The 23,839-nt window shown below is 48.6% G+C and overlaps 1 protein-coding gene across 2 annotated transcripts in view; it reads left to right on the top strand.

Moving 5' to 3' along the window:
- LOC116354703 (collagen alpha-1(XXVI) chain-like) overlaps positions 1 to 15,537 on the top strand; it is a 46,225-nt gene extending 30,688 nt beyond the window's left edge. For both annotated transcript variants that reach the window (XM_031795266.1, XM_031795265.1), the window contains exons 4-14: positions 434 to 495; positions 621 to 747; positions 1,628 to 1,717; positions 1,930 to 2,058; positions 6,676 to 6,753; positions 7,589 to 7,641; positions 8,453 to 8,515; positions 10,852 to 10,887; positions 12,260 to 12,295; positions 14,425 to 14,515; positions 14,841 to 15,537. In XM_031795266.1, coding sequence (XP_031651126.1) covers positions 434 to 495; positions 621 to 747; positions 1,628 to 1,717; positions 1,930 to 2,058; positions 6,676 to 6,753; positions 7,589 to 7,641; positions 8,453 to 8,515; positions 10,852 to 10,887; positions 12,260 to 12,295; positions 14,425 to 14,515; positions 14,841 to 15,028 — 953 coding nt within the window. In that variant the 3' untranslated portion in view covers positions 15,029 to 15,537. The remainder of the gene's footprint in view (positions 1 to 433; positions 496 to 620; positions 748 to 1,627; positions 1,718 to 1,929; positions 2,059 to 6,675; positions 6,754 to 7,588; positions 7,642 to 8,452; positions 8,516 to 10,851; positions 10,888 to 12,259; positions 12,296 to 14,424; positions 14,516 to 14,840) is intronic.
- Positions 15,538 to 23,839: the final 8,302 nt, after the last annotated feature.

Raw genomic sequence — 23,839 nt, 5'->3', positions numbered from 1 at the left:
GATTATTATACACGTGGTGTCCTGAGTACCCCATTGACCAGATTATTATACAAATGGTGTCTCAATTACCCCATTGTGGGAACCAGTAGATTAGTTGATATGATCTTGACTTTTCTCTCAAAACAATTAAATGCCAATAAAACCTATTTGATTCATTCATACCCCTCAGAATGTTGCTGTTGAAAGTCTGTGTGTGTGTTGGAGAGAAAGAGGGAAAGATGATGTTTAGTCTGCCTGAGTGTGATTTAATGAAGAAAATATTTAAGAATAGCTAATAAATTCCTGGATATTGTTTTACGGCTATTGTTCTTTTGTGTGTCTTTTGGCTTCCCAGTAGTGGTGGTATTAACCCACTGCCAGGAGAGGGTGTGTGTGTGTTTGTGTGTGTGTGTGTGTCTGTCATCTCCTCTCTCCTCTCTCTCTCTCGTTGCAGAGTGTATGAACTGCACCGGCTTCACTAACATGAACAGCAGACTGAACTACATCGAGTCCAAGGTAAGAAGGAATGACAGGGGAAAAGAGAACAGAGGACATGGAAGAAAGATGGCTGGTTGAAGATGATGACGATTAAGAAAATTATGATTATATTTAATCTGACCCTGGCTCTTTTGTTATTCCAGATTAAACTGCTAGACGGGGCAGGTTCACCATCACCATCCTTCAACAACTCAACAGAGGTTTCCAGTGATAACGAGGTGTACACCCCTAACCCCACCCCCATAGGCCCTCCATCCTACCTGGAGCCAGGTAACACCCCTAACCCCTCCCCCATAGACCCTCCATCCTACCTGGAGCCTGGTAACACCCCTATCCCCTCCCCCATAGGCCCTCCATCCTACCTGGAGCCAGGTAACACCCCTAACCCCTCCCCCATAGGCCCTCCATCCTACCTGCAGTAAGGTAACAACCCTAACCCCTCCCCCATAGGCCCTCCATCCTACCTGCAGTAAGGTAACACCCCTAACCCCTCCCCCATAGGTCCTCCATCCTACCTGGAGCCAGGTAACACCCCTAACCCCTCCCCCATAGGCCCTCCATCTTACCTGGAGCCAGGTAACACCCTTAACCCCTCCCCCATAGGCCCTCCATCCTACCTGCAGTAAGGTAACACCCCTAACCCCTCCCCCATAGGCCCTCCATCCTACCTGCAGTAAGGTAACACCCCTAACCCCTCCCCCATAGGCCCGCCATCCTACCTGGAGCCAGGTAACACCCCTAACCCCACCCCCATAGGCTCTCCATCCTACCTGGAGCCAGGTAACACCCCTAACCCCTCCCCCATAGGCCCTCCATTCTACCTGGAGCCAGGTAACACCCCTAACCCCTCCCCCATAGGCCCTCCATCCTACCTGGAGCCAGGTAACACCCCTAACCCCTCCCCCATAGGCCCTCCATCCTACCTGGAGCCATGTAACACCCCTAACCCCACCCCCATAGGCCCTCCATCCTACCTGGAGCCAGGTAACACCCCTAACCCCTCCCCCATAGGCCCTCCATCCTACCTGGAGACAGGTAACACCCCTAACCCCTCCCCCATAGGCCCTCCATCCTACCTGCAGCCATACATCACCTCTGGGGAGGTTACCTCTCAACATGGTAAACACATTGTTCTGGTTCTGGTCCATAGGAGGAAGAGGACCACCAGGGCCAATCGGATCACCAGGTATTCCAGGCCCAGCTGGCGAGGCAGGGGTTCCAGGACAGACCGGACCGACAGGTGATCCATCCTAATATTCCTCAGATGGGAATGCATGACATTCGTTCTGGTTTTTCAACATTGTTCAGCATTGTCTTGCGTCAGAAGATTCCGCCTGCGAGCGTTGCATAGGAGTGACGGCGTCTGACGTAAGAGAATGCACGTCCAGGTCATTTATCTTCAATATCAGAATGCCTATTGTTGTGAGATGATATGTCCCCTCTGATTCCCAGGGCCAATGGGAGAGCGAGGAAGACCAGGAGAGATCGGTTTTCCAGGCCTCCCCGGACCTCCAGGCCCTCCAAGGCCACGTCACTCCTCTACCCAGCCGAGGGGTGACATGTTCGGGTTCGACGAGCAGGGTGAGTGGACCCCCCCCCACCCTCCCTTCACACACACAACCACCATCATCACCATCTCAGCCTCAGTAGATGGTATTGTTTTCTATGAGCTCTTCCTGTCAACTACGATTGGAACACTGGCCAAGGACCAATGAATGCAGAACAAGGGCAGAGCTAGAAATACATACGGTGCAACTGAATATATGTTCATATCCATGAAGGAGAAGCAATTAATTAGAACTACTGAGAGGGCCTCAGAGTATCTGTCCTCCTCAAAATAGCCATGTTTGCTTCAGTCTGTAACAAAGACATTACATTAGTAGTTAAAATGCATCAGGTTGTTATTTACCAGGGTCAAAATGTCTCATGTACAGAATTACTACAACAGGAAATACTGGGTTGAATGAAGTTGATTGTTTCCTTGTGTGTCCACATTCATACTGCAGCTGCTAACAGCTACCATGGGTCTCTATGTCCACGCAGCTGCTAACAGCTACCATGGGTCTCTATGGCCACACAGCTGCTAACAGCTACCATGGGTCTCTATGTCCACGCAGCTGCTAACAGCTACCATGGGTCTCTATGGCCACACAGCTGCTAACAGTTACCATGGGTCTCTATGTCCACGCAGCTGCTAACAGTTACCATGGGTCTCTATGTCCACGCAGCTGCTAACAGCTACCATGGGTCTCTATGTCCACGCAGCTGCTAACAGCTACCATGGGTCTCTATGTCCACACAGCTGCTAACAGTTACCATGGGTCTCTATGTCCACACAGCTGCTAACAGTTACCATGGGTCTCTATGTCCACGCAGCTGCTAACAGCTACCATGGGTCTCTATGTCCACGCAGCTGCTAACAGCTACCATGGGTCTCTATGGCCACACAGCTGCTAACAGTTACCATGGGTCTCTATGTCCACGCAGCTGCTAACAGTTACCATGGGTCTCTATGTCCACGCAGCTGCTAACAGCTACCATGGGTCTCTATGTCCACACAGCTGCTAACAGTTACCATGGGTCTCTATGTCCACACAGCTGCTAACAGTTACCATGGGTCTCTATGTCCACGCAGCTGCTAACAGCTACCATGGGTCTCTATGTCCACGCAGCTGCTAACAGCTACCATGGGTCTCTATGGCCACACAGCTGCTAACAGCTACCATGGGTCTCTATGTCCACACAGCTGCTAACAGCTACCATGGGTCTCTATGTCCACGCAGCTGCTAACAGCTACCATGGGTTTCTATGGCCACACAGCTGCTAACAGCTACCATGGGTCTCTATGTCCACGCAGCTGCTAACAGCTACCATGGGTCTCTATGTCCACGCAGCTGCTAACAGCTACCATGGGTCTCTATGTCCACGCAGCTGCTAACAGCTACCATGGGTCTCTATGGCCACACAGCTGCTAACAGCTACCATGGGTCTCTATGTCCACGCAGCTGCTAACAGCTACCATGGGTCTCTATGGCCACACAGCTGCTAACAGTTACCATGGGTCTCTATGTCCACGCAGCTGCTAACAGTTACCATGGGTCTCTATGTCCACGCAGCTGCTAACAGCTACCATGGGTCTCTATGTCCACACAGCTGCTAACAGTTACCATGGGTCTCTATGTCCACACAGCTGCTAACAGTTACCATGGGTCTCTATGTCCACGCAGCTGCTAACAGCTACCATGGGTCTCTATGTCCACACAGCTGCTAACAGCTACCATGGGTCTCTATGGCCACACAGCTGCTAACAGCTACCATGTGTCTCTATGTCCACACAGCTGCTAACAGGTAGCATGGGTCTCTATGTCCACACAGCTGCTAACAGGTATCTCTATTTCACAGAAAATACCTATTCTAGACTTTAAACTGAAATATTATGTGATTAATTCATACCAGGACCGGTATATAAATACAAACTGTTTTCCATGGATGAGCTTGTGATGGTGACTAGAATGGGTCAGACAAGGCAAACACAGGTTAATGTGCCATAGTTCAACACCGGGGGCAGTGCAGGCTGACTGGGGTTACCAGTATTTGGCCAAACTGCAAAATCAAAAGGTTCATTTTAGGGTTAGGCATAAGGTTAGCAGTGTGGTTAGGGTTAGGCATAAGGTTAGCAGTGGGGTTAGGGTTAGGCATAAGGTTAGCAGTGTGGTTAGGGTTAGGCATAAGGTTAGCAGTGGGGTTAGGGTTAGGCATAAGGTTAGCAGTGTGGTTAGGGTTAGGCATAAGGTTAGCAGTGGGGTTAGGGTTAGGCATAAGGTTAGCAGTGTGGTTAGGGTTAGGCATAAGGTTAGCAGTGGGGTTAGGGTTAGGCATAAGGTTAGCAGTGTGGTTAGGGTTAGGCATATGGTTAGCAGTGTGGTTAGGGTTAGGCATAAGGTTAGCAGTGGGGTTAGGGTTAGGCATAAGGTTAGCAGTGTGGTTAGGGTTAGGCATAAGGTTAGCAGTGTGGTTAGGGTTAGGCATAAGGTTAGCAGTGTGGTTAAGATTAGGGTTAAGATTAGGGTTTAGATTGGGGTTTAGATTAGGGTTTAGATTGGGGTTTAGATTGGGGTTTAGATTGGGGTTTAAGTTTAGTGTGGGTCTTGGTCTAGATCTGGGTCTGTGGAGAGGAGAGGAGAGGAGAGGAGAGGAGGCAGGAGAGGAGAGGAGAGGAGGCAGGAGAGGAGAGAAGAGAAGAGAAGAGAAGAGGAGAGGAGAGGAGAGGAGAGGAGAGGAGAGGAGAGGAGAGGAGAGGAGAGGAGAGGAGAGGAGAGGAGAGGAGAGGAGAGGAAAGGAGAGGAGAGGAGAGGAGAGGAGAGGAGAGGAGAGGAGAGGAGAGGAGAGGAGAGGAGAGGAGAGGAGAGGAGAGGAGAGGAGAGGCTGTTGGCTGTGTTAGCTGCTTGAGCCAGCTGGCTGTAAATCACAGCTCATTTGTAAACTGTCAGCACAGCAGTCTGGAAACTCAGAACCAGCCAGGAGCCAAATCCCAGGCCCGTATAGAGAGGGGATGGAGGCAAGGCTCTGCCACTCATAGGCCCTCCTGATGTGGCTAGAGGGAAACTACAGCAGCAGCTGGAATTAGTTCCAGACGGACGGATGATTCCACCAGTGCACTTTAAGTGTGCTGGCTGGGGTTGGGGATGTTTGGGTTAACGCTCACGGTTAGGGTGAAGAGGAAGTGATTCGGGTTTAGACTAACACAGAAACATATATATACACACTTGCATACACACAGGACAACACATACTAGACAGGACAACACATGCTAGACAGGACAACACATACTAGACAGGACAACACATACTAGACAGGACAACACATACTAGACAGGACAACACATACTAGACAGGACAACACATACTAGACAGGACAACACATACTAGACAGGACAACACATACTAGACAGGACAACACATACTAGACAGGACAACACATACTAGACAGGACAGCACATACTAGACAGGACAACACATACTAGAGAGGACAACACATACTAGAGAGGACAACACATACTAGACAGGACAACACATACTAGACAGGACAACACATACTAGACAGGACAACACATACTAGACAGGACAACACATACTAGACAGGACAACACATACTAGACAGGACAACACATACTAGACAGGACAACACATACTAGACAGGACAACACATACTAGGCAGGACAACACATGCTAGACAGGACAACACATACTAGACAGGACAACACATACTAGACAGGACAACACATACTAGACAGGACAGCACATACTAGACAGGACAACACATACTAGAGAGGACAACACATACTAGAGAGGACAACACATACTAGACAGGACAACACATACTAGACAGGACAACACATACTAGACAGGACAACACATACTAGACATGACAACACATACTAGACAGGACAACACATACTAGACAGGACAACACATACTAGACAGGACAACACATACTAGACAGGACAGCACATACTAGACGGGACAACACATACTAGAGAGGACAACACATACTAGAGAGGACAACACATACTAGACAGGACAACACATGCTAGACAGGACAACACATACTAGACAGGACAACACACACACACACACACACACACGCATACAAACACACAGACAGACACACACACACACACACACACACACTACAAGGGGGAAGTGTTGGGTCAGAGGTCCTACAAACTTTAATGAAACACCATTGAGATTTTACAGCAAAGTGGTACAACAGTGGAGGCTTCTCAGAGGAGGAAGAGGAGGACCATCTTCCTCAGTGAATTTCATAGAAATAAAAATTGTAAACAGTTAAAAAGTTATTCCTTTTTAGATAAAACTATACTAAATATATTCACGTCACCAAATAATTGATTAAAACACACTGTTTTGCAATTAGACTCTACAGTAGACTCAACAGCACCCTCTAGGGTAGCACCATGGTGTAGCTGGAGGACAGCTTGCTTCCGTCCTCCTCTGGGTACATTGATTTCAAATTAGAGTGTATCATGTAGGAGCCTAAACCTATCGCTGTTACATTGAGCTGGGTGAATGGAATATGAAGGACAGTCATCCAATATGCTGTAATAGAAATGTAACATCACTGACCGCCTCTGTGGTACAACTTCGGTAAATACTGCATTTCTTGTTGTGTTTTAATCAGAGGAAGCACCTCTTACTCCAGCTCTTCCTGAGTTCGTAGCCGGCCCTCCCGGTCCACCTGGTCCCCTTGGACCCCCAGGTACAACTTCATTTCTGTGTGTATCTGTGTCCCTGTGTGTCCCTGCAAGTGTGTGTCCCTCTAGGTGTGTGTCCCTGCAAGTGTGTGTCCCTCCAGGTGTGTGTCCCTGCAGGTGTGTGTCCCTGTGTGTCCCTGCAAGTGTGTGTCCCTCCAGGTGTGTGTCCCTCCAGGTGTGTGTCCCTCCAGGTGTGTGTCCCTGCAAGTGTGTGTCCGTGTGTGTCCCTGTGTGTCCCAGCAAGTGTGTGTCCCTGTGTGTCCCTGCAGGTGTGTGTCCCTGCAGGTGTGTGTCCCTGCAAGTGTGTGTCCCTGCAATTGTGTATCCGTGTGTGTCCCTGCAGGTGTGTGTCCCTGCAAGTGTGTGTCCCTCTAGGTGTGTGTCCCTGCAAGTGTGTGTCCCTGCAGGTGTGTGTCCCTGTGTGTCCCTGCAGGTGTGTGTCCCTGCAGGTGTGTGTCCCTGCAGGTGTGTGTCCCTGCAAGTGTGTGTCCCTGCAGGTGTGTGTCCCTGCAGGTGTGTGTCCCTGTGTGTCCCTGCAGGTGTGTGTCCCTGCAGGTGTGTGTCCCTGCAAGTGTGTGTCCCTCCAGGTGTGTGTCCCTATGTGTCCCTGCAGGTGTGTGTCCCTGTGTGTCCCTGCAGGTGTGTGTCCCTGCAGGTGTGTGTCCCTGCAAGTGTGTGTCCCTGCTGGTGTGTGTCCCTGCAAGTGTGTGTCCCTGCTGGTGTGTCCCTGCTGGTGTGTGTCCCCCTGCAGGTGTGTGTTTGTATCAGTGTTTTTCTCTCTAAGAACTACAAGTACCATCAACACGAATATGTTCTGGAACTGTTTCTGTGACATCACAGGTCCCCCTGGACCAATCGGACCAGCAGGAGTTCCAGGTCTCCCAGGGCGAGACGTGAGTACCAAATAGTCTAGTATAATGTCAGAGATGTTACTATGGTCACAGTCAGGTCAACATTACATAGCAGAGATGTTACTATGGTCACAGTCAGGACAACATTACATAGCAGAGATGTTACTATGGTTACGGCCAGGTCAACATTACATAGCAGAGATGTTACTATGGTCAAGGTCAGGTCAACATTACATAGCAGAGATGTTACTATGGTTACGGTCACGGTCAACATTACATAGCAGAGATGTTACTATGGTTACGGTCAGGTCAACATTACATAGCAGAGATGTTACTCTGGTCAAGGTCAACATTACATAGCAGAGATGTTACTATGGTCAAGGTCAACATTACATAGCAGAGATGTTACTATGGTTACGGTCAGGGTGACATTACATAGCAGAGATGTTACTATGGTCACAGTCAACATTACATAGCAGAGATGTTACTATGGTCAAAGTCAACATTACATAGCAGAGATGTTACTTTGGTTACGGTCAGGGTGACATTACCTAGCAGAGATGTTACTATGGTCAAGGTCAACATTACATAGCAGAGATGTTACTATGGTCACAGTCAGGGTCAACATTACATAGCAGAGATGTTACTATGGTCACAGTCAGGGTCAACATTACATAGCAGAGATGTTACTATGGTCACAGTCAGGGTCAACATTACATAGCAGAGATGTTACTATGGTCACGGTCAGGTCAACATTACATAGCAGAGATGTTACTATGGTCAAGGTCAGGGCAGTGTGAGCCTAGCTGTGTGAGGGAGATGTCTGATACCTCTTCCTGTTTGTGTGTTTCAGGCAGAGGGAGGCCTCCAAGGCACGGCTGGGGACCCAGGGTCTAAAGGAGACACAGGGGAGAGGGTGAGGCAAACATGTTCCCCCTAATGTTCTCATTAGAAAACACTGGACTGCTTTAGAAGGAATTTGTTATGAAAGTGTATTCCAACACGGACATCTGTTTTGATCAGGAGGTAGACAGGATCTCTTTTAAAGACCTTGTGTTCAAAGACTGCCTCCCAAACGGAGTACACTAATTTTGACCAGGGAACATTTGCGACGCATCCATACATCAGACTTCACTGATCACAAAAGTAAACTTCTCATTCAGCCATAATGAATCAACGTGTGGCCCTGGTTAGACCTGGTTAAACAACAGATATCTCTAGCTCTGTCACCATTCAGAGGACGTGGTGGATTGAGATGGAGCCCACAGAGGGAAAAAACAACAGATATCTCTAGCTCTGTCACCATTCAGAGGACGTGGTGGATTGAGATGGAGCCCACAGAGGGAAAAAACAACAGATATCTCTAGCTCTGTCACCATTCAGAGGACGTGGTGGATTGAGATGGAGCCCACGGAGGGGAAAAAACAACAGATATCTCTAGTTCTGTCACCATTCAGAGGACGTGGTGGATTGAGATGGAGCCCACGGAGGGGAAAAAACAACAGATATCTCTAGCTCTGTCACCATTCAGAGGACGTGGTGGATTGAGATGGAGCCCACGGAGGGGAAAAAACAACAGATATCTCTAGTTCTGTCACCATTCAGAGGACGTGGTGGATTGAGATGGAGCCCACAGAGGGAAAAAACAACAGATATCTCTAGCTCTGTCACCATTCAGAGGACGTGGTGGATTGAGATGGAGCCCACAGAGGGAAAAAACAACAGATATCTCTAGCTCTGTCACCATTCAGAGGACGTGGTGGATTGAGATGGAGCCCACAGAGGGAAAAAACAACAGATATCTCTAGCTCTGTCACCATTCAGAGGACGTGGTGGATTGAGATGGAGCCCACAGAGGGAAAAAACAACAGATATCTCTAGCTCTGTCACCATTCAGAGGACGTGGTGGATTGAGATGGAGCCCACAGAGGGAAAAAAACAACAGATATCTCTAGCTCTGTCACCATTCAGAGGACGTGGTGGATTGAGATGGAGCCCACGGAGGGAAAAAACAACAGATATCTCTAGCTCTGTCACCATTCAGAGGACGTGGTGGATTGAGATGGAGCCCACAGAGGGGAAAAACAACAGATATCTCTAGCTCTGTCACCATTCAGAGGACGTGGTGGATTGAGATGGAGCCCACGGAGGGGAAAAAACAACAGATATCTCTAGTTCTGTCACCATTCAGAGGACGTGGTGGATTGAGATGGAGCCCACAGAGGGAAAAAACAACAGATATCTCTAGCTCTGTCACCATTCAGAGGACGTGGTGGATTGAGATGGAGCCCACAGAGGGAAAAAACAACAGATATCTCTAGCTCTGTCACCATTCAGAGGACGTGGTGGATTGAGATGGAGCCCACAGAGGGAAAAAACAACAGATATCTCTAGCTCTGTCACCATTCAGAGGACGTGGTGGATTGAGATGGAGCCCACAGAGGGAAAAAACAACAGATATCTCTAGCTCTGTCACCATTCAGAGGACGTGGTGGATTGAGATGGAGCCCACAGAGGGAAAAAACAACAGATATCTCTAGCTCTGTCACCATTCAGAGGACGTGGTGGATTGAGATGGAGCCCACGGAGGGAAAAAACAACAGATATCTCTAGCTCTGTCACCATTCAGAGGACGTGGTGGATTGAGATGGAGCCCACAGAGGGGAAAAACAACAGATATCTCTAGCTCTGTCACCATTCAGAGGACGTGGTGGATTGAGATGGAGCCCACAGAGGGGAAAAACAACAGATATCTCTAGCTTTAAACAGACGGATTTTGATGAATTAGATTTCCCCAGGGTCGCAGAAATTGTAGGCCAACGGTTAATCAGCATATGGCCCTGGTCCGACCTCACAAATCACAACAGTAAAGTTCTCATTCAGCCATAATTAATCAGCCCGTGGCCCTAGTCAGACCTCACTGATCGCAACAATAAAGTTCCAATTCGGCCATGATGTTAAACCTAATCCCCTTCATCTGCTGTTATTAAACAGAACAGAGGGTTAACTCGTACATGACCAGGTAGACCCGTCGGTGAGACCAACAAACAGACCAGTCATTGCGGCCAACCTCAGTGGTGTGTTGGTTCTTCCTGTGACACCGCCCTCCAGTTTCTGCTTGCACTACAGGAATATGATGAGCGATTAGACCGGGATGTTATGAATCTAAAGATGGTTTTTTTTTTTGGGGGGGGGGGGGGGGGGGGGAGTAGGTCCTCTGATCTGTGTTCTTCTCTCTCTCTCTCTCATCAGGGACCTCCAGGATTAACAGGGGAGCATGGCCAGCCTGTGAGTACGGAAAGGTTGTTCACACAGGCACGCAAAACAAAATGCCAGGGTTTTCATGTTAGCTTTTGGCTGATAAAAATTTTTATAAATGAAAAGTTGATAAATAAAACTGTTGCCGGCCAAAATGACCGGGATTAAAAAGATCACATTGCAAAATATTGCTTTTTAGTCATTGATGGGAATACCAGTCTATTGGAAATACATTTTCCCATCATGCCTTATCTATAGTCTATAGGTTAATTCGCATAATTTAGTGGAATTAAATTGGCCTGTGTGTAGTCATCATATATCTGATTTATTCCAACACAACTATCACAGCACCCAGAGCCTGTTCTGAGAGGGGTTTCTCATGCTGCTCCACGGGCAGGTTGCTGCTGGAGGAAAACATGGTATTTTAGAACCCCAGTCATTGTGTAACAATTCTAAATGCAAATCGGGTGTTAAAAAAACAGTTTTGGTGCGTGATTAAAAATAGCTACTACTCAACTGGTAATTCAAGCGGTCCTCCCGTTCACCTTTCACGTGCAGGCAACAGGCTATCAGCCAGGCAACAGGCTATCAGCCAGGCAACAGGCTATCAGCCAGGCAACAGGCTATCAGCCAGGCAACAGGCTATCAGCCAGGCAACAGGCTATCAGCCAGGCAACAGGCTATCAGCCAGGCAACAGGCTATCAGCCAGTCACTTTACAATGCGAACTGGAGGCAGTATGCATTTTGAAAACAGACTTAATTGTTTGAAGCGTGAATGTTTTATTCCATATTATGAGGCACGTCTTACCTTGCTTCAAAGTAGCCTATCGGCAAAACCCCAACCATGGAAAACGTGGAGGTAATTATTTTATAAAGACTCCAAAGGCAGCGTTTGAGTTTCAAGTTTGTGGAAACAATTTATCCTATCATTTCTACCAGTCTGCGCGCATTTTCATGGAAAAGTTGTATTGCAATACATGAGACATGGAAGCCGAAGATAATGGCCTCCCGCCAAGCCGACATAGTAGGATTCAATCTTCGTCCTGTATTGACACTTTTCCTGTTTGATGGTTCGTCTGAGGGCATAGCGGGATTGCTTATAAGCGTCCGGATTAGTGTCCCTACCCTTTAGCTCGGTGCGGATGTTGCCTGTAATCCCATGGCTTCTGGTTGGGATACAGTATGTGCAGATGAGGATGTGCATGTAGAAATACTGGTGTGCAAAAGAGCAGAAAAACAAAACAAATATGGAGATGAGGTTGGTAGTTGGTTGGATGGATGGGCTATTTACAGATGGGCTGTGTACAGCTGCAGCGATCGGTAAGCTGCTCTGACAGCTGATGTTCAGTGATTTTTGCAAGTGGTTTTGTAATGATAATGAATGTGTCAATGTGTTTACAGGGGCAGAAGGGGGAGCCAGGAGAGGGTTTACCTGAGGTATGCACTGCATTGTGTATTTATGGTTATTTGTCTCTGTCTGTCTCTCAGAGGGGGGAACTGAGGGAGTGTCTGTCTCTGTCTGTCTCTCAGGGGGGAACTGAGGGAGTGTCTGTCTCTGTCTGTCTCTCAGAGGGGGGAACTGAGGGAGTGTCTGTCTCTGTCTGTCTCTCAGGGGGGAACTGAGGGAGTGTCTGTCTCTGTCTGTCTCTCAGAGGGGGGAACTGAGGGAGTGTCTGTCTCTGTCTGTCTCTCAGGGGGGAACTGAGGGAGTGTCTGTCTCTGTCTGTCTCTCAGAGGGGGGAACTGAGGGAGTGTCTGTCTGTCTCTCAGAGAGGGAACTGAGGGAGTGTGTGTCTCTGTCTGTCTCTGAGAGGGAACTGAGGGAGTGTCTCTGTCTGTCTCTCAGGGGGGGACTGAGGGAGTGTCTCTGTCTGTCTCTCAGAGGGGAACTGAGGGAGTGTCTGTCTCTGTCTGTCTCTCAGGGGGGAACTGAGGGAGTGTCTGTCTCTGTCTGTCTCTCAGAGGGGGGAACTGAGGGAGTGTCTGTCTCTGTCTGTCTCTCAGGGGGGAACTGAGGGAGTGTCTGTCTCTGTCTGTCTCTCAGAGGTGGGAACTGAGGGAGTGTCTGTCTGTCTCTCAGAGAGGGAACTGAGGGAGTGTCTCTGTCTGTCTCTCAGGGGGGGACTGAGGGAGTGTCTCTGTCTGTCTCTCAGAGGGGAACTGAGGGAGTGTCTGTCTCTGTCTGTCTCTCAGGGGGGAACTGAGGGAGTGTCTGTCTCTGTCTGTCTCTCAGAGGGGGGAACTGAGGGAGTGTCTGTCTCTGTCTGTCTCTCAGGGGGGAACTGAGGGAGTGTCTGTCTCTGTCTGTCTCTCAGAGGTGGGAACTGAGGGAGTGTCTGTCTGTCTCTCAGAGAGGGAACTGAGGGAGTGTGTGTCTCTGTCTGTCTCTGAGAGGGAACTGAGGGAGTGTCTCTGTCTGTCTCTCAGGGGGGGACTGAGGGAGTGTCTCTGTCTGTCTCTCAGAGGGGAACTGAGGGAGTGTCTGTCTCTGTCTGTCTCTCAGGGGGGATCTGTCTCTCAGGGGGGGACTGAGGGAGTGTCTCTGTCTGTCTCTCAGAGGGGAACTGAGGGAGTGTCTGTCTCTGTCTGTCTCTCAGGGGGGAACTGAGGGAGTGTCTGTCTCTGTCTGTCTCTCAGAGGGGGGAACTGAGGGAGTGTCTGTCTCTGTCTGTCTCTCAGGGGGGAACTGAGGGAGTGTCTGTCTCTGTCTGTCTCTCAGAGGTGGGAACTGAGGGAGTGTCTGTCTGTCTCTCAGAGAGGGAACTGAGGGAGTGTGTGTCTCTGTCTGTCTCTGAGAGGGAACTGAGGGAGTGTCTCTGTCTGTCTCTCAGGGGGGGACTGAGGGAGTGTCTCTGTCTGTCTCTCAGAGGGGAACTGAGGGAGTGTCTGTCTCTGTCTGTCTCTCAGAGGGGGGAACTGAGGGAGTGTGTGTCTCTGTGTGTCTCTCAGGGGGGAACTGAGGGAGTGTGTCTCTGTGTGTCTCTCAGAGGGGGGAACTGAGGGAGTGTGTCTCTGTGTGTCTCTCAGTTTTGGAACTGAGGGAGTGTGTCTCTGTGTGTCTCTCAGGGGGGAACTGAGGGAGTGTGTGTCTCTGTGTGTCTCTCAGGGGGGAACTGAGGGAGTGTGTCTCTGTGTGTCTCTCAGAGGGGGGAACTGAGGGAGTGTGTCTCTGTGTGTCTCTCAGAGGGGGGAACTGAGGGAGTGTGTCTCTGTGTGTCTCTCAGAGGGGAACTGAGGGAGTGTCTGTCTCTGTCTGTCTCTCAGAGGGGGGAACTGAGGGAGTGTCTCTCTGTGTGTCTCTCAGGGGGGAACTGAGGGAGTGTGTCTCTGTGTGTCTCTCAGGGGGGAACTGAGGGAGTGTGTCTCTGTGTGTCTCTCAGGGGGGAACTGAGGGAGTGTCTCTGTGTGTCTCTCAGGGGGGAACTGAGGGAGTGTCTCTGTGTGTCTCTCAGGGGGGAACTGAGGGAGTGTGTCTCTGTGTGTCTCTCAGAGGGGAACTGAGGGAGTGTGTCTCTGTGTGTCTCTCAGGGGGGAACTGAGGGAGTGTGTCTCTGTGTGTCTCTCAGGGGGGAACTGAGGGAGTGCAGCAGCTGAGGGAAGCTCTCAAGATCCTGGCAGAGAGAGTTCTGATTCTGGAACACATGATTGGCATCCACGGTAAAGAGGGAGGGGTTTCTGATTCTGGAACACATGATTGGCATCCACGGTAAAGAGGGAGGGGTTTCTGATTCTGGAACACATGATTGGTATCCACGGTAAAGGGGGAGGGAGTTCTGATTCTGGAACACATGATTGGCATCCACGGTAAAGGGGGAGGTGTTTCTGAATCTGGAACACATGATTGGCATCCACGGTAAAGGAGGAGGGAGTTCTGATTCTGGAAGACGTGATGTGCATAATATTATTGATTGGGTCAAGAGGATAGAGTGAGACTCTAATGTTTGTTTTCATGGTTTCTACCATTGTCCTTTTCTGTATGCAGAGAGTCCAGTGGAGTCCGGCTCTGGACTGGAGAGCCAACCAGATTCCTTCCCATTTCCCGCCATGAGGACCAGGAAGGCCGAGTTCACCATCAAGACAGGACGACTTCAGCCTCTCCAACTGTCCTCCAATCGTCAAGGAAACAATCTGCCTATAGAGGTGGTCAGACAGAGACGAGGTCTTTTTTAAGACACCGATAAATTTGATTTTCTTTTTTTTAGGGGGGTAGATCAGCTTTAATATTGCAGATAGATTGCACCTTCCGTCAATGTAATTGTCTGCATCATTTCCAAACCCCCATTAATAAATATATATATACAGGGCATTTGGAAAGTAGTCAGACCACCTGACTTTTTCCACATTTTGTTACGTTACAGCCTTATTCTAAAATGTATTTTTAAATGTTTCCCCCTCATTAATCTACACACAATATCTCACAATGACAATGCGAAAACAGGCTTTTAAAAATGTTTGCAAATGTATTACAAATAAAAACTATCACACAGGAAATAAAAGAAATATTATAAAACTCCTTGAACACAGAACACCCAGCTGGTGATGGTGATATAACTGAGTAGAACAATCCTTCTACACCAGACTGACATCATTACCTACATCCTTCATCCATTTACATAAGTATTCAGACCCTTTACTCAATACTTTCTTGAAGCACCTTTGGCAGCGATTACATCCTCGAGTCTTCTTGGGTATGACGCTACAAGTTTGGCACACCTGTATTTGGGGAGTTTCTCCCATTCTTCTCTGCAGATCCTCTCAAGCTCTGTCAGGTTGGATGGGGAGCTTTGCTGCACAGCTATTTTCAGGTCTCTCCAGAGATGTTAGATCGGGCTCAAGTCCGGGCTCTGGCTGGGCCTTTCAAGGATATCCAGAGTCATGTCCCGAAGCCAGGTTTGCCTAGTTCGGTTCCCAACGTGAAGCATGGAGGAGGAGGTGTGATGGTGTGTGGGTGCTATGTTGTTGACCGTGTCAGTGATTTATTTAGAATTCAAGGAACGCATTAACCAGCATGGCTACCACAGCATTCTGCAGCGATACAACATCCCATCTGGTTTACGCATAGTGGGATTATCATTAGTTTTTCAACAGGACAATGACCCAACACACCTCCAGACTGTGTAAAGGCTACTTGACCAAGAAGAAGAGATGGAGTGATGCATCAGATGACCTGGCCTCCACAATCCCCCAACCTCAACCCAATTGAGATAGTTTGGGATGAGTTAGACCGCAGAGTGAAGGAAAAGCAGCCGACAAACTGTAGGAAAATCATTCATCTCTGGTTGAGAGAATGCCAAGAGTGTGCAAAGCTGTCATCAAGGCAAAGGGTGCCATCTTTGAAGAATCTAAAATATATTTAAATTTCTTTAACACCTTTTTTGGTTACTACATGATTCCATGTGTGTTATTTCATAGTTTTGATGTCTTCACCATTTATTCTACAATGTAGAAATAAGAAAAATAAGAAAAACCCTTGAATGAGTAGGTGTGTCCAAACTTTTGACTGGTACAGTGTATATATATATATATTAGAATTTTAACCCCTTTTCTTCCCAATTTCGTGGTATCCAATTGTTAGTAACACAACCCGCACTGCTTCTTAACACAGCGAGCATCCAACCCGGAAGCCACCAATGTGCCAGAGGAAACACCGCGCACTTGACGACCTGGTTAGCGCGTACTGCGTCCGGCCCACAACAGGAGTCGCTGGTGCGTGATGAGACAAGGATATCCCTACCGGCCAAACCCTCCCTAACCCGGACGACGCTCGGCCAATTGTGCATCGCCCCAGTGACCTCCCGGTCGGCTGCGACAGAGCCTGGGCGCGAACCCAGAGTCTCTGGTACCACAGCTAGCACTGCAATGCAGCGCCCTAGACCACTGCGCCACCCCCTAACCTTCCCACCTCTCCCCTAGGAATCTTTTGTTTGTTTATTATCCCATCCTTCATCTACCCTCGACCTCTCCCATCTAGCTCTGAAGACCATCCAGTCCCATCCTTCATCTACCCTCGGCCTCTCCCATCTAGCTCTGAAGACCATCCAGTCCCATCCTTCATCTAGGCCTCGGCCTCTCCCATCTAGCTCTGAAGACCATCCAGTCCCATCCTTCATCTAGGCCTCGGCCTCTCCCATCTAGCGCTGAAGACCATCCAGTCCCATCCTTCATCTAGGCCTCGGCCTCTCCCATCTAGCTCTGAAGACCATCCAGTCCCATGCTTCATCTAGGCCTCGGCCTCTCCCATCTAGCTCTGAAGACCATCCAGTCCCATCCTTCATCTAGGCCTCGGCCTCTCCCATCTAGCTCTGAAGACCATCCAGTCCCATGCTTCATCTAGGCCTCGGCCTCTCCCATCTAGCTCTGAAGACCATCCAGTCCCATGCTTCATCTAGGCCTCGGCCTCTCCCATCTAGCTCTGAAGACCATCCAGTCCCATGCTTCATCTAGGCCTCGGCCTCTCCCATCTAGCGCTGAAGACCATCCAGTCCCATCCTTCATCTAGGCCTCGGCCTCTCCCATCTAGCTCTGAAGACCATCCAGTCCCATGCTTCATCTAGGCCTCGGCCTCTCCCATCTAGCTCTGAAGACCATCCAGTCCCATGCTTCATCTAGGCCTCGGCCTCTCCCATCTAGCTCTGAAGACCATCCAGTCCCATCCTTCATCTAGGCCTCGGCCTCTCCCATCTAGCTCTGAAGACCATCCAGTCCCATGCTTCATCTAGGCCTCGGCCTCTCCCATCTAGCTCTGAAGACCATCCAGTTTGATTTCTATTTGCCATATATTTTTAACTGGGCTGTTTCACAAATGTTCTGAACCTATTTTATAGACACAGTATATTTTACATTAGTTATCTTGTTGTTTTTAGTCCCACCCTTCAGCTCCACTCAACCCCTCCCATCTGTCTCTTTAACACCATCCAGTCCCACCCTTCAGCTCCACTCAACCCCTCCCATCTATCTCTTAACACCATCCAGTCCCACCCTTCAGCTCCACTCAACCCCTCCCATCTGTCTCTTTAACACCATCCAGTCCCACCCTTCAGCTCCACTCAACCCCTCCCATCTGTCTCTTTAACACCATCCAGTCCCACCCTTCAGCTCCACTCAACCCCTCCCATCTATCTCTTAACACCATCCAGTCCCACCCTTCAGCTCCACTCAACCCCTCCCATCTATCTCTTAACACCATCCAGTCCCACCCTTCAGCTCCACTCAACCCCTCCCATCTATCTCTTAACACCATCCAGTCCCACCCTTCAGCTCCACTCAACCCCTCCCATCTATCTCTGAAGACCATCCAGTCCCATGCTTCATCTAGGCCTCGGCCTCTCCCATCTAGCTCTGAAGACCATCCAGTCCCATGCTTCATCTAGGTCTCGGCCTCTCCCATCTAGCTCTGAAGACCATCCAGTCCCATGCTTCATCTAGGCCTCGGCCTCTCCCATCTAGCGCTGAAGACCATCCAGTCCCATCCTTCATCTAGGCCTCGGCCTCTCCCATCTAGCGCTGAAGACCATCCAGTCCCATGCTTCATCTAGGCCTCGGCCTCTCCCATCTAGCTCTGAAGACCATCCAGTCCCATGCTTCATCCAGGCCTCGGCCTCTCCCATCTAGCTCTGAAGACCATCCAGTCCCATGCTTCATCTAGGCCTCGGCCTCTCCCATCTAGCTCTGAAGACCATCCAGTCCCATGCTTCATCTAGGCCTCGGCCTCTCCCATCTAGCTCTGAAGACCATCCAGTCCCATGCTTCATCTAGGCCTCGGCCTCTCCCATCTAGCTCTGAAGACCATCCAGTCCCATGCTTCATCTAGGCCTCGGCCTCTCCCATCTAGCTCTGAAGACCATCCAGTCCCATGCTTCATCTAGGCCTCGGCCTCTCCCATCTAGCTCTGAAGACCATCCAGTCCCATGCTTCATCTAGGCCTCGGCCTCTCCCATCTAGCTCTGAAGACCATCCAGTCCCATGCTTCATCTAGGCCTCGGCCTCTCCCATCTAGCTCTGAAGACCATCCAGTCCCATGCTTCATCTAGGCCTCGGCCTCTCCCATCTAGCTCTGAAGACCATCCAGTCCCATGCTTCATCTAGGCCTCGGCTTCTCCCATCTAGCTCTGAAGACCATCCAGTCCCATGCTTCATCTAGGCCTCGGCCTCTCCCATCTAGCTCTGAAGACCATCCAGTCCCATGCTTCATCTAGGCCTCGGCCTCTCCCATCTAGCTCTGAAGACCATCCAGTCCCATCCTTCATCTAGGCCTCGGCCTCTCCCATCTAGCTCTGAAGACCATCCAGTCCCATGCTTCATCTAGGCCTCGGCCTCTCCCATCTAGCTCTGAAGACCATCCAGTCCCATGCTTCATCTAGGCCTCGGCCTCTCCCATCTAGCTCTGAAGACCATCCAGTCCCATGCTTCATCTAGGCCTCGGCCACTCCCATCTAGCTCTGAAGACCATCCAGTCCCATGCTTCATCTAGGCCTCGGCCTCTCCCATCTAGCTCTGAAGACCATCCAGTCCCATGCTTCATCTAGGCCTCGGCCTCTCCCATCTAGCTCTGAAGACCATCCAGTCCCATGCTTCATCTAGGCCTCGGCCTCTCCCATCTAGCTCTGAAGACCATCCAGTCCCATGCTTCATCTAGGCCTCGGCCTCTCCCATCTAGCTCTGAAGACCATCCAGTCCCATCCTTCATCTAGGCCTCGGCCTCTCCCATCTAGCGCTGAAGACCATCCAGTCCCATCCTTCATCTAGGCCTCGGCCTCTCCCATCTAGCTCTGAAGACCATCCAGTCCCATGCTTCATCTAGGCCTCGGCCTCTCCCATCTAGCTCTGAAGACCATCCAGTCCCATGCTTCATCTAGGCCTCGGCCTCTCCCATCTAGCTCTGAAGACCATCCAGTCCCATCCTTCATCTAGGCCTCGGCCTCTCCCATCTAGCTCTGAAGACCATCCAGTTTGATTTCTATTTGCCATATATTTTTAACTGGGCTGTTTCACAAATGTTCTGAACCTATTTTATAGACACAGTATATTTTACATTAGTTATCTTGTTGTTTTTAGTCCCACCCTTCAGCTCCACTCAACCCCTCCCATCTGTCTCTTTAACACCATCCAGTCCCACCCTTCAGCTCCACTCAACCCCTCCCATCTATCTCTTAACACCATCCAGTCCCACCCTTCAGCTCCACTCAACCCCTCCCATCTATCTCTTAACACCATCCAGTCCCACCCTTCAGCTCCACTCAACCCCTCCCATCTATCTCTTAACACCATCCAGTCCCACCCTTCAGCTCCACTCAACCCCTCCCATCTATCTCTTAACACCATCCAGTCCCACCCTTCAGCTCCACTCAACCCCTCCCATCTATCTCTTAACACCATCCAGTCCCACCCTTCAGCTCCACTCAACCCCTCCCATCTATCTCTTAACACCATCCAGTCCCACCCTTCAGCTCCACTCAACCCCTCCCATCTGTCTCTTTAACACCATCCAGTCCCACCCTTCAGCTCCACTCAACCCCTCCCATCTATCTCTTAACACCATCCAGTCCCACCCTTCAACTCCACTCAACCCCTCCCATCTATCTCTTAACACCATCCAGTCCCACCCTTCAGCTCCACTCAACCCCTCCCATCTATCTCTTAACACCATCCAGTCCCACCCTTCAGCTCCACTCAACCCCTCCCATCTATCTCTTAACACCATCCAGTCCCACCCTTCAGCTCCACTCAACCCCTCCCATCTATCTCTTAACACCATCCAGTCCCACCCTTCAGCTCCACTCAACCCCTCCCATCTATCTCTTAACACCATCCAGTCCCACCCTTCAGCTCCACTCAACCCCTCCCATCTATCTCTTAACACCATCCAGTCCCACCCTTCAGCTCCACTCAACCCCTCCCATCTATCTCTTAACACCATCCAGTCCCACCCTTCAGCTCCACTCAACCCCTCCCATCTATCTCTTAACACCATCCAGTCCCACCCTTCAGCTCCACTCAACCCCTCCCATCTATCTCTTAACACCATCCAGTCCCACCCTTGAGCTCCACTCAACCCCTCCCATCTATCTCTTAACACCATCCAGTCCCACCCTTCAGCTCCACTCAACCCCTCCCATCTATCTCTTAACACCATCCAGTCCCACCCTTCAGCTCCACTCAACCCCTCCCATCTATCTCTTAACACCATCCAGTCCCACCCTTCAGCTCCACTCAACCCCTCCCATCTATCTCTTAACACCATCCAGTCCCACCCTTCAGCTCCACTCAACCCCTCCCATCTATCTCTTAACACCATCCATTCCCACCCTTCAGCTCCACTCAACCCCTCCCATCTATCTCTTAACACCATCCAGTCCCACCCTTCAGCTCCACTCAACCCCTCCCATCTATCTCTTAACACCATCCAGTCCCACCCTTCAGCTCCACTCAACCCCTCCCATCTATCTCTTAACACCATCCAGTCCCACCCTTCAGCTCCACTCAACCCCTCCCATCTATCTCTTAACACCATCCAGTCCCACCCTTCAGCTCCACTCAACCCCTCCCATCTATCTCTTAACACCATCCAGTCCCACCCTTCAGCTCCACTCAACCCCTCCCATCTATCTCTTAACACCATCCAGTCCCACCCTTCAGCTCCACTCAACCCCTCCCATCTATCTCTTAACACCATCCAGTCCCACCCTTCAGCTCCACTCAACCCCTCCCATCTATCTCTTAACACCATCCAGTCCCACCCTTCAGCTCCACTCAACCCCTCCCATCTATCTCTTAACACCATCCAGTCCCACCCTTCAGCTCCACTCAACCCCTCCCATCTATCTCTTAACACCATCCATTTTATATATATATATAATTTGCCTGTGCTGTGCAGTGATGTTTCACAAAAGTTCTGAACCTTTTTTTGTATTCTCATAGTTTCTACAGATTGTAAATTAAATATGCAAAATGTTTCTAAAAGTGTTATTATTGATTGAAGACTGATTGAAGACTATGACTTTTTTCCTGACTAGTCTCCCAGTCCCTGCCGCTGAAAAACATCACCACAGCATGATGCTGCCACCACCCAGCAGTGTGATTTGCAGAGTTAGCTCCAGGTAAATGTTGCAATTCTTCAGCCATTTCTGGACCTGCGACCAAAAACAAGCTACAGTGTATTCAGAAAGCGAAAAGTAATTCATACCCCTTGACTTTTTCCACATTTTGATACGTTACAGCCTTATTATAAAATGTATTCAATAAATGTTTTTCCTAATCAATCTACACACAATATCCCATAATGACAAAGTAAAAACAGGTTTTAATACATTTTTTGCTAACCTGGCACTATCCCTACGGTGAAGCACGGTGGTGGCAGCATCATGCTGTGGTGATGTTTTTCAGTGGCAGGGACTGGGAGACTAGTCAGGATCGAGGCAAAGATGAACGGAGAAAAGCACACAGAGATCCTTGATTGTTGGTTGTTATTTTGGGTAGAGCAGACATTTTATATATATTTATGTTAGATGCATGTGTGACAACTCCACCAGTCCTATTTATGAAATAATTTACAAAAACTTTTTTTGTATTCTTCTTCTTTTTTTGTATCAATTAGTATATCTGAGTTTAACCACAATATTTGTTGTATTATTTGTTTTGTCTTTTTTGATGGATTAAACAAAAAATTGCATTTTTCGATCCCTTTTTATTTAAATGTCGATATTTTGGAGATTATTTCATTTTCAAATAATCGAAAGTGAGAGGTTGTAATCTGAAAAAGAAGGGGAAAAAGTACATTATTGAACATGGGGTGAGACATTCTTCCTAATCTGATAGAGAACCCGTTCAGATTTAGGTTGAACTTTTGTATGACTGAAGCCTTTAGTGAGACGTCTAATGCATTCATATATAATCATTTCTGCCCTCCGAATTCATGTACATTATATAAATAGGCCTGTTTAATTTAGTCTGGTTTGCCGTTCCAAATAAAATGGAATATATTTTGCTCATATAATTTTTAAAAAACAGGTCGCTAGGTGTAAGGAAGGCCAAAAGGGGATATGACTAAAGAGTTAATCTGGGTAAACAGGGATATGACTAAAGAGTTAATCAGGGTACTCTGGGATATGACTTAAGAGTTAATCAGGGTAAACTGGGATATGACTAAAGAGTTAATCAGGGAAAACTGGGATATGACTAAAGAGTTAACCAGGGTAAACTGGGATGTAACTAAAGAGTTAATCAGGGTAAACTGGGATATGACTAAAGAGTTAATCAGGGAAAACTGGGATATGACTAAAGAGTTAACCAGGGTAAACTGGGATGTGACTAAAGAGTTAATCAGGGTAAACTGGGATATGACTAAAGAGTTAATCAGGGTAAACTGGGATATGACTAAAGAGTTAATCAGGGTAAACTGGGATATGACTAAAGAATTAACCAGGGTAAACTGGGATGTAACTAAAGAGTTAATCAGGGTAAACTGGGATATGACTAAAGAGTTAATCAGGGAAAACTGGGATATGACTAAAGAGTTAACCAGGGTAAACTGGGATATGACTAAAGAGTTAATCAGGGTAAACTGGGATATGACTAAAGAGTTAATCAGTGTAAACTGGGATATGACTAAAGAGTTAATCAGGGAAAACTGGGATATGACTAAAGAGTTAATCAGGGTAAACTGGGATATGACTAAAGAGTTAATCAGGGTAAACTGGGATATGACTAAAGAGTTAATCAGGGTAAACTGGGATATGACTAAAGAGTTAATCAGGGTAAACTGGGATATGACTAAAGAATTAACCAGGGTAAACTGGGATGTAACTAAAGAGTTAATCAGGGTAAACTGGGATATGACTAAAGAGTTAATCAGGGTAAACTGGGATATGACTAAAGAGTTAATCAGGGTAAACTGGGATATGACTAAAGAGTTAATCAGGGTAAACTGGGATATGACTAAAGAGTTAATCAGGGTAAACTGGGATATGACTAAAGAGTTAATCA

Source organism: Oncorhynchus kisutch, linkage group LG18 (genome assembly GCF_002021735.2).
Source record: "Oncorhynchus kisutch isolate 150728-3 linkage group LG18, Okis_V2, whole genome shotgun sequence".
In the NCBI taxonomy this organism is placed as follows: Eukaryota; Metazoa; Chordata; class Actinopteri; order Salmoniformes; family Salmonidae; genus Oncorhynchus; species Oncorhynchus kisutch.
This window is presented reverse-complemented; position numbering and strand designations above follow the sequence as displayed.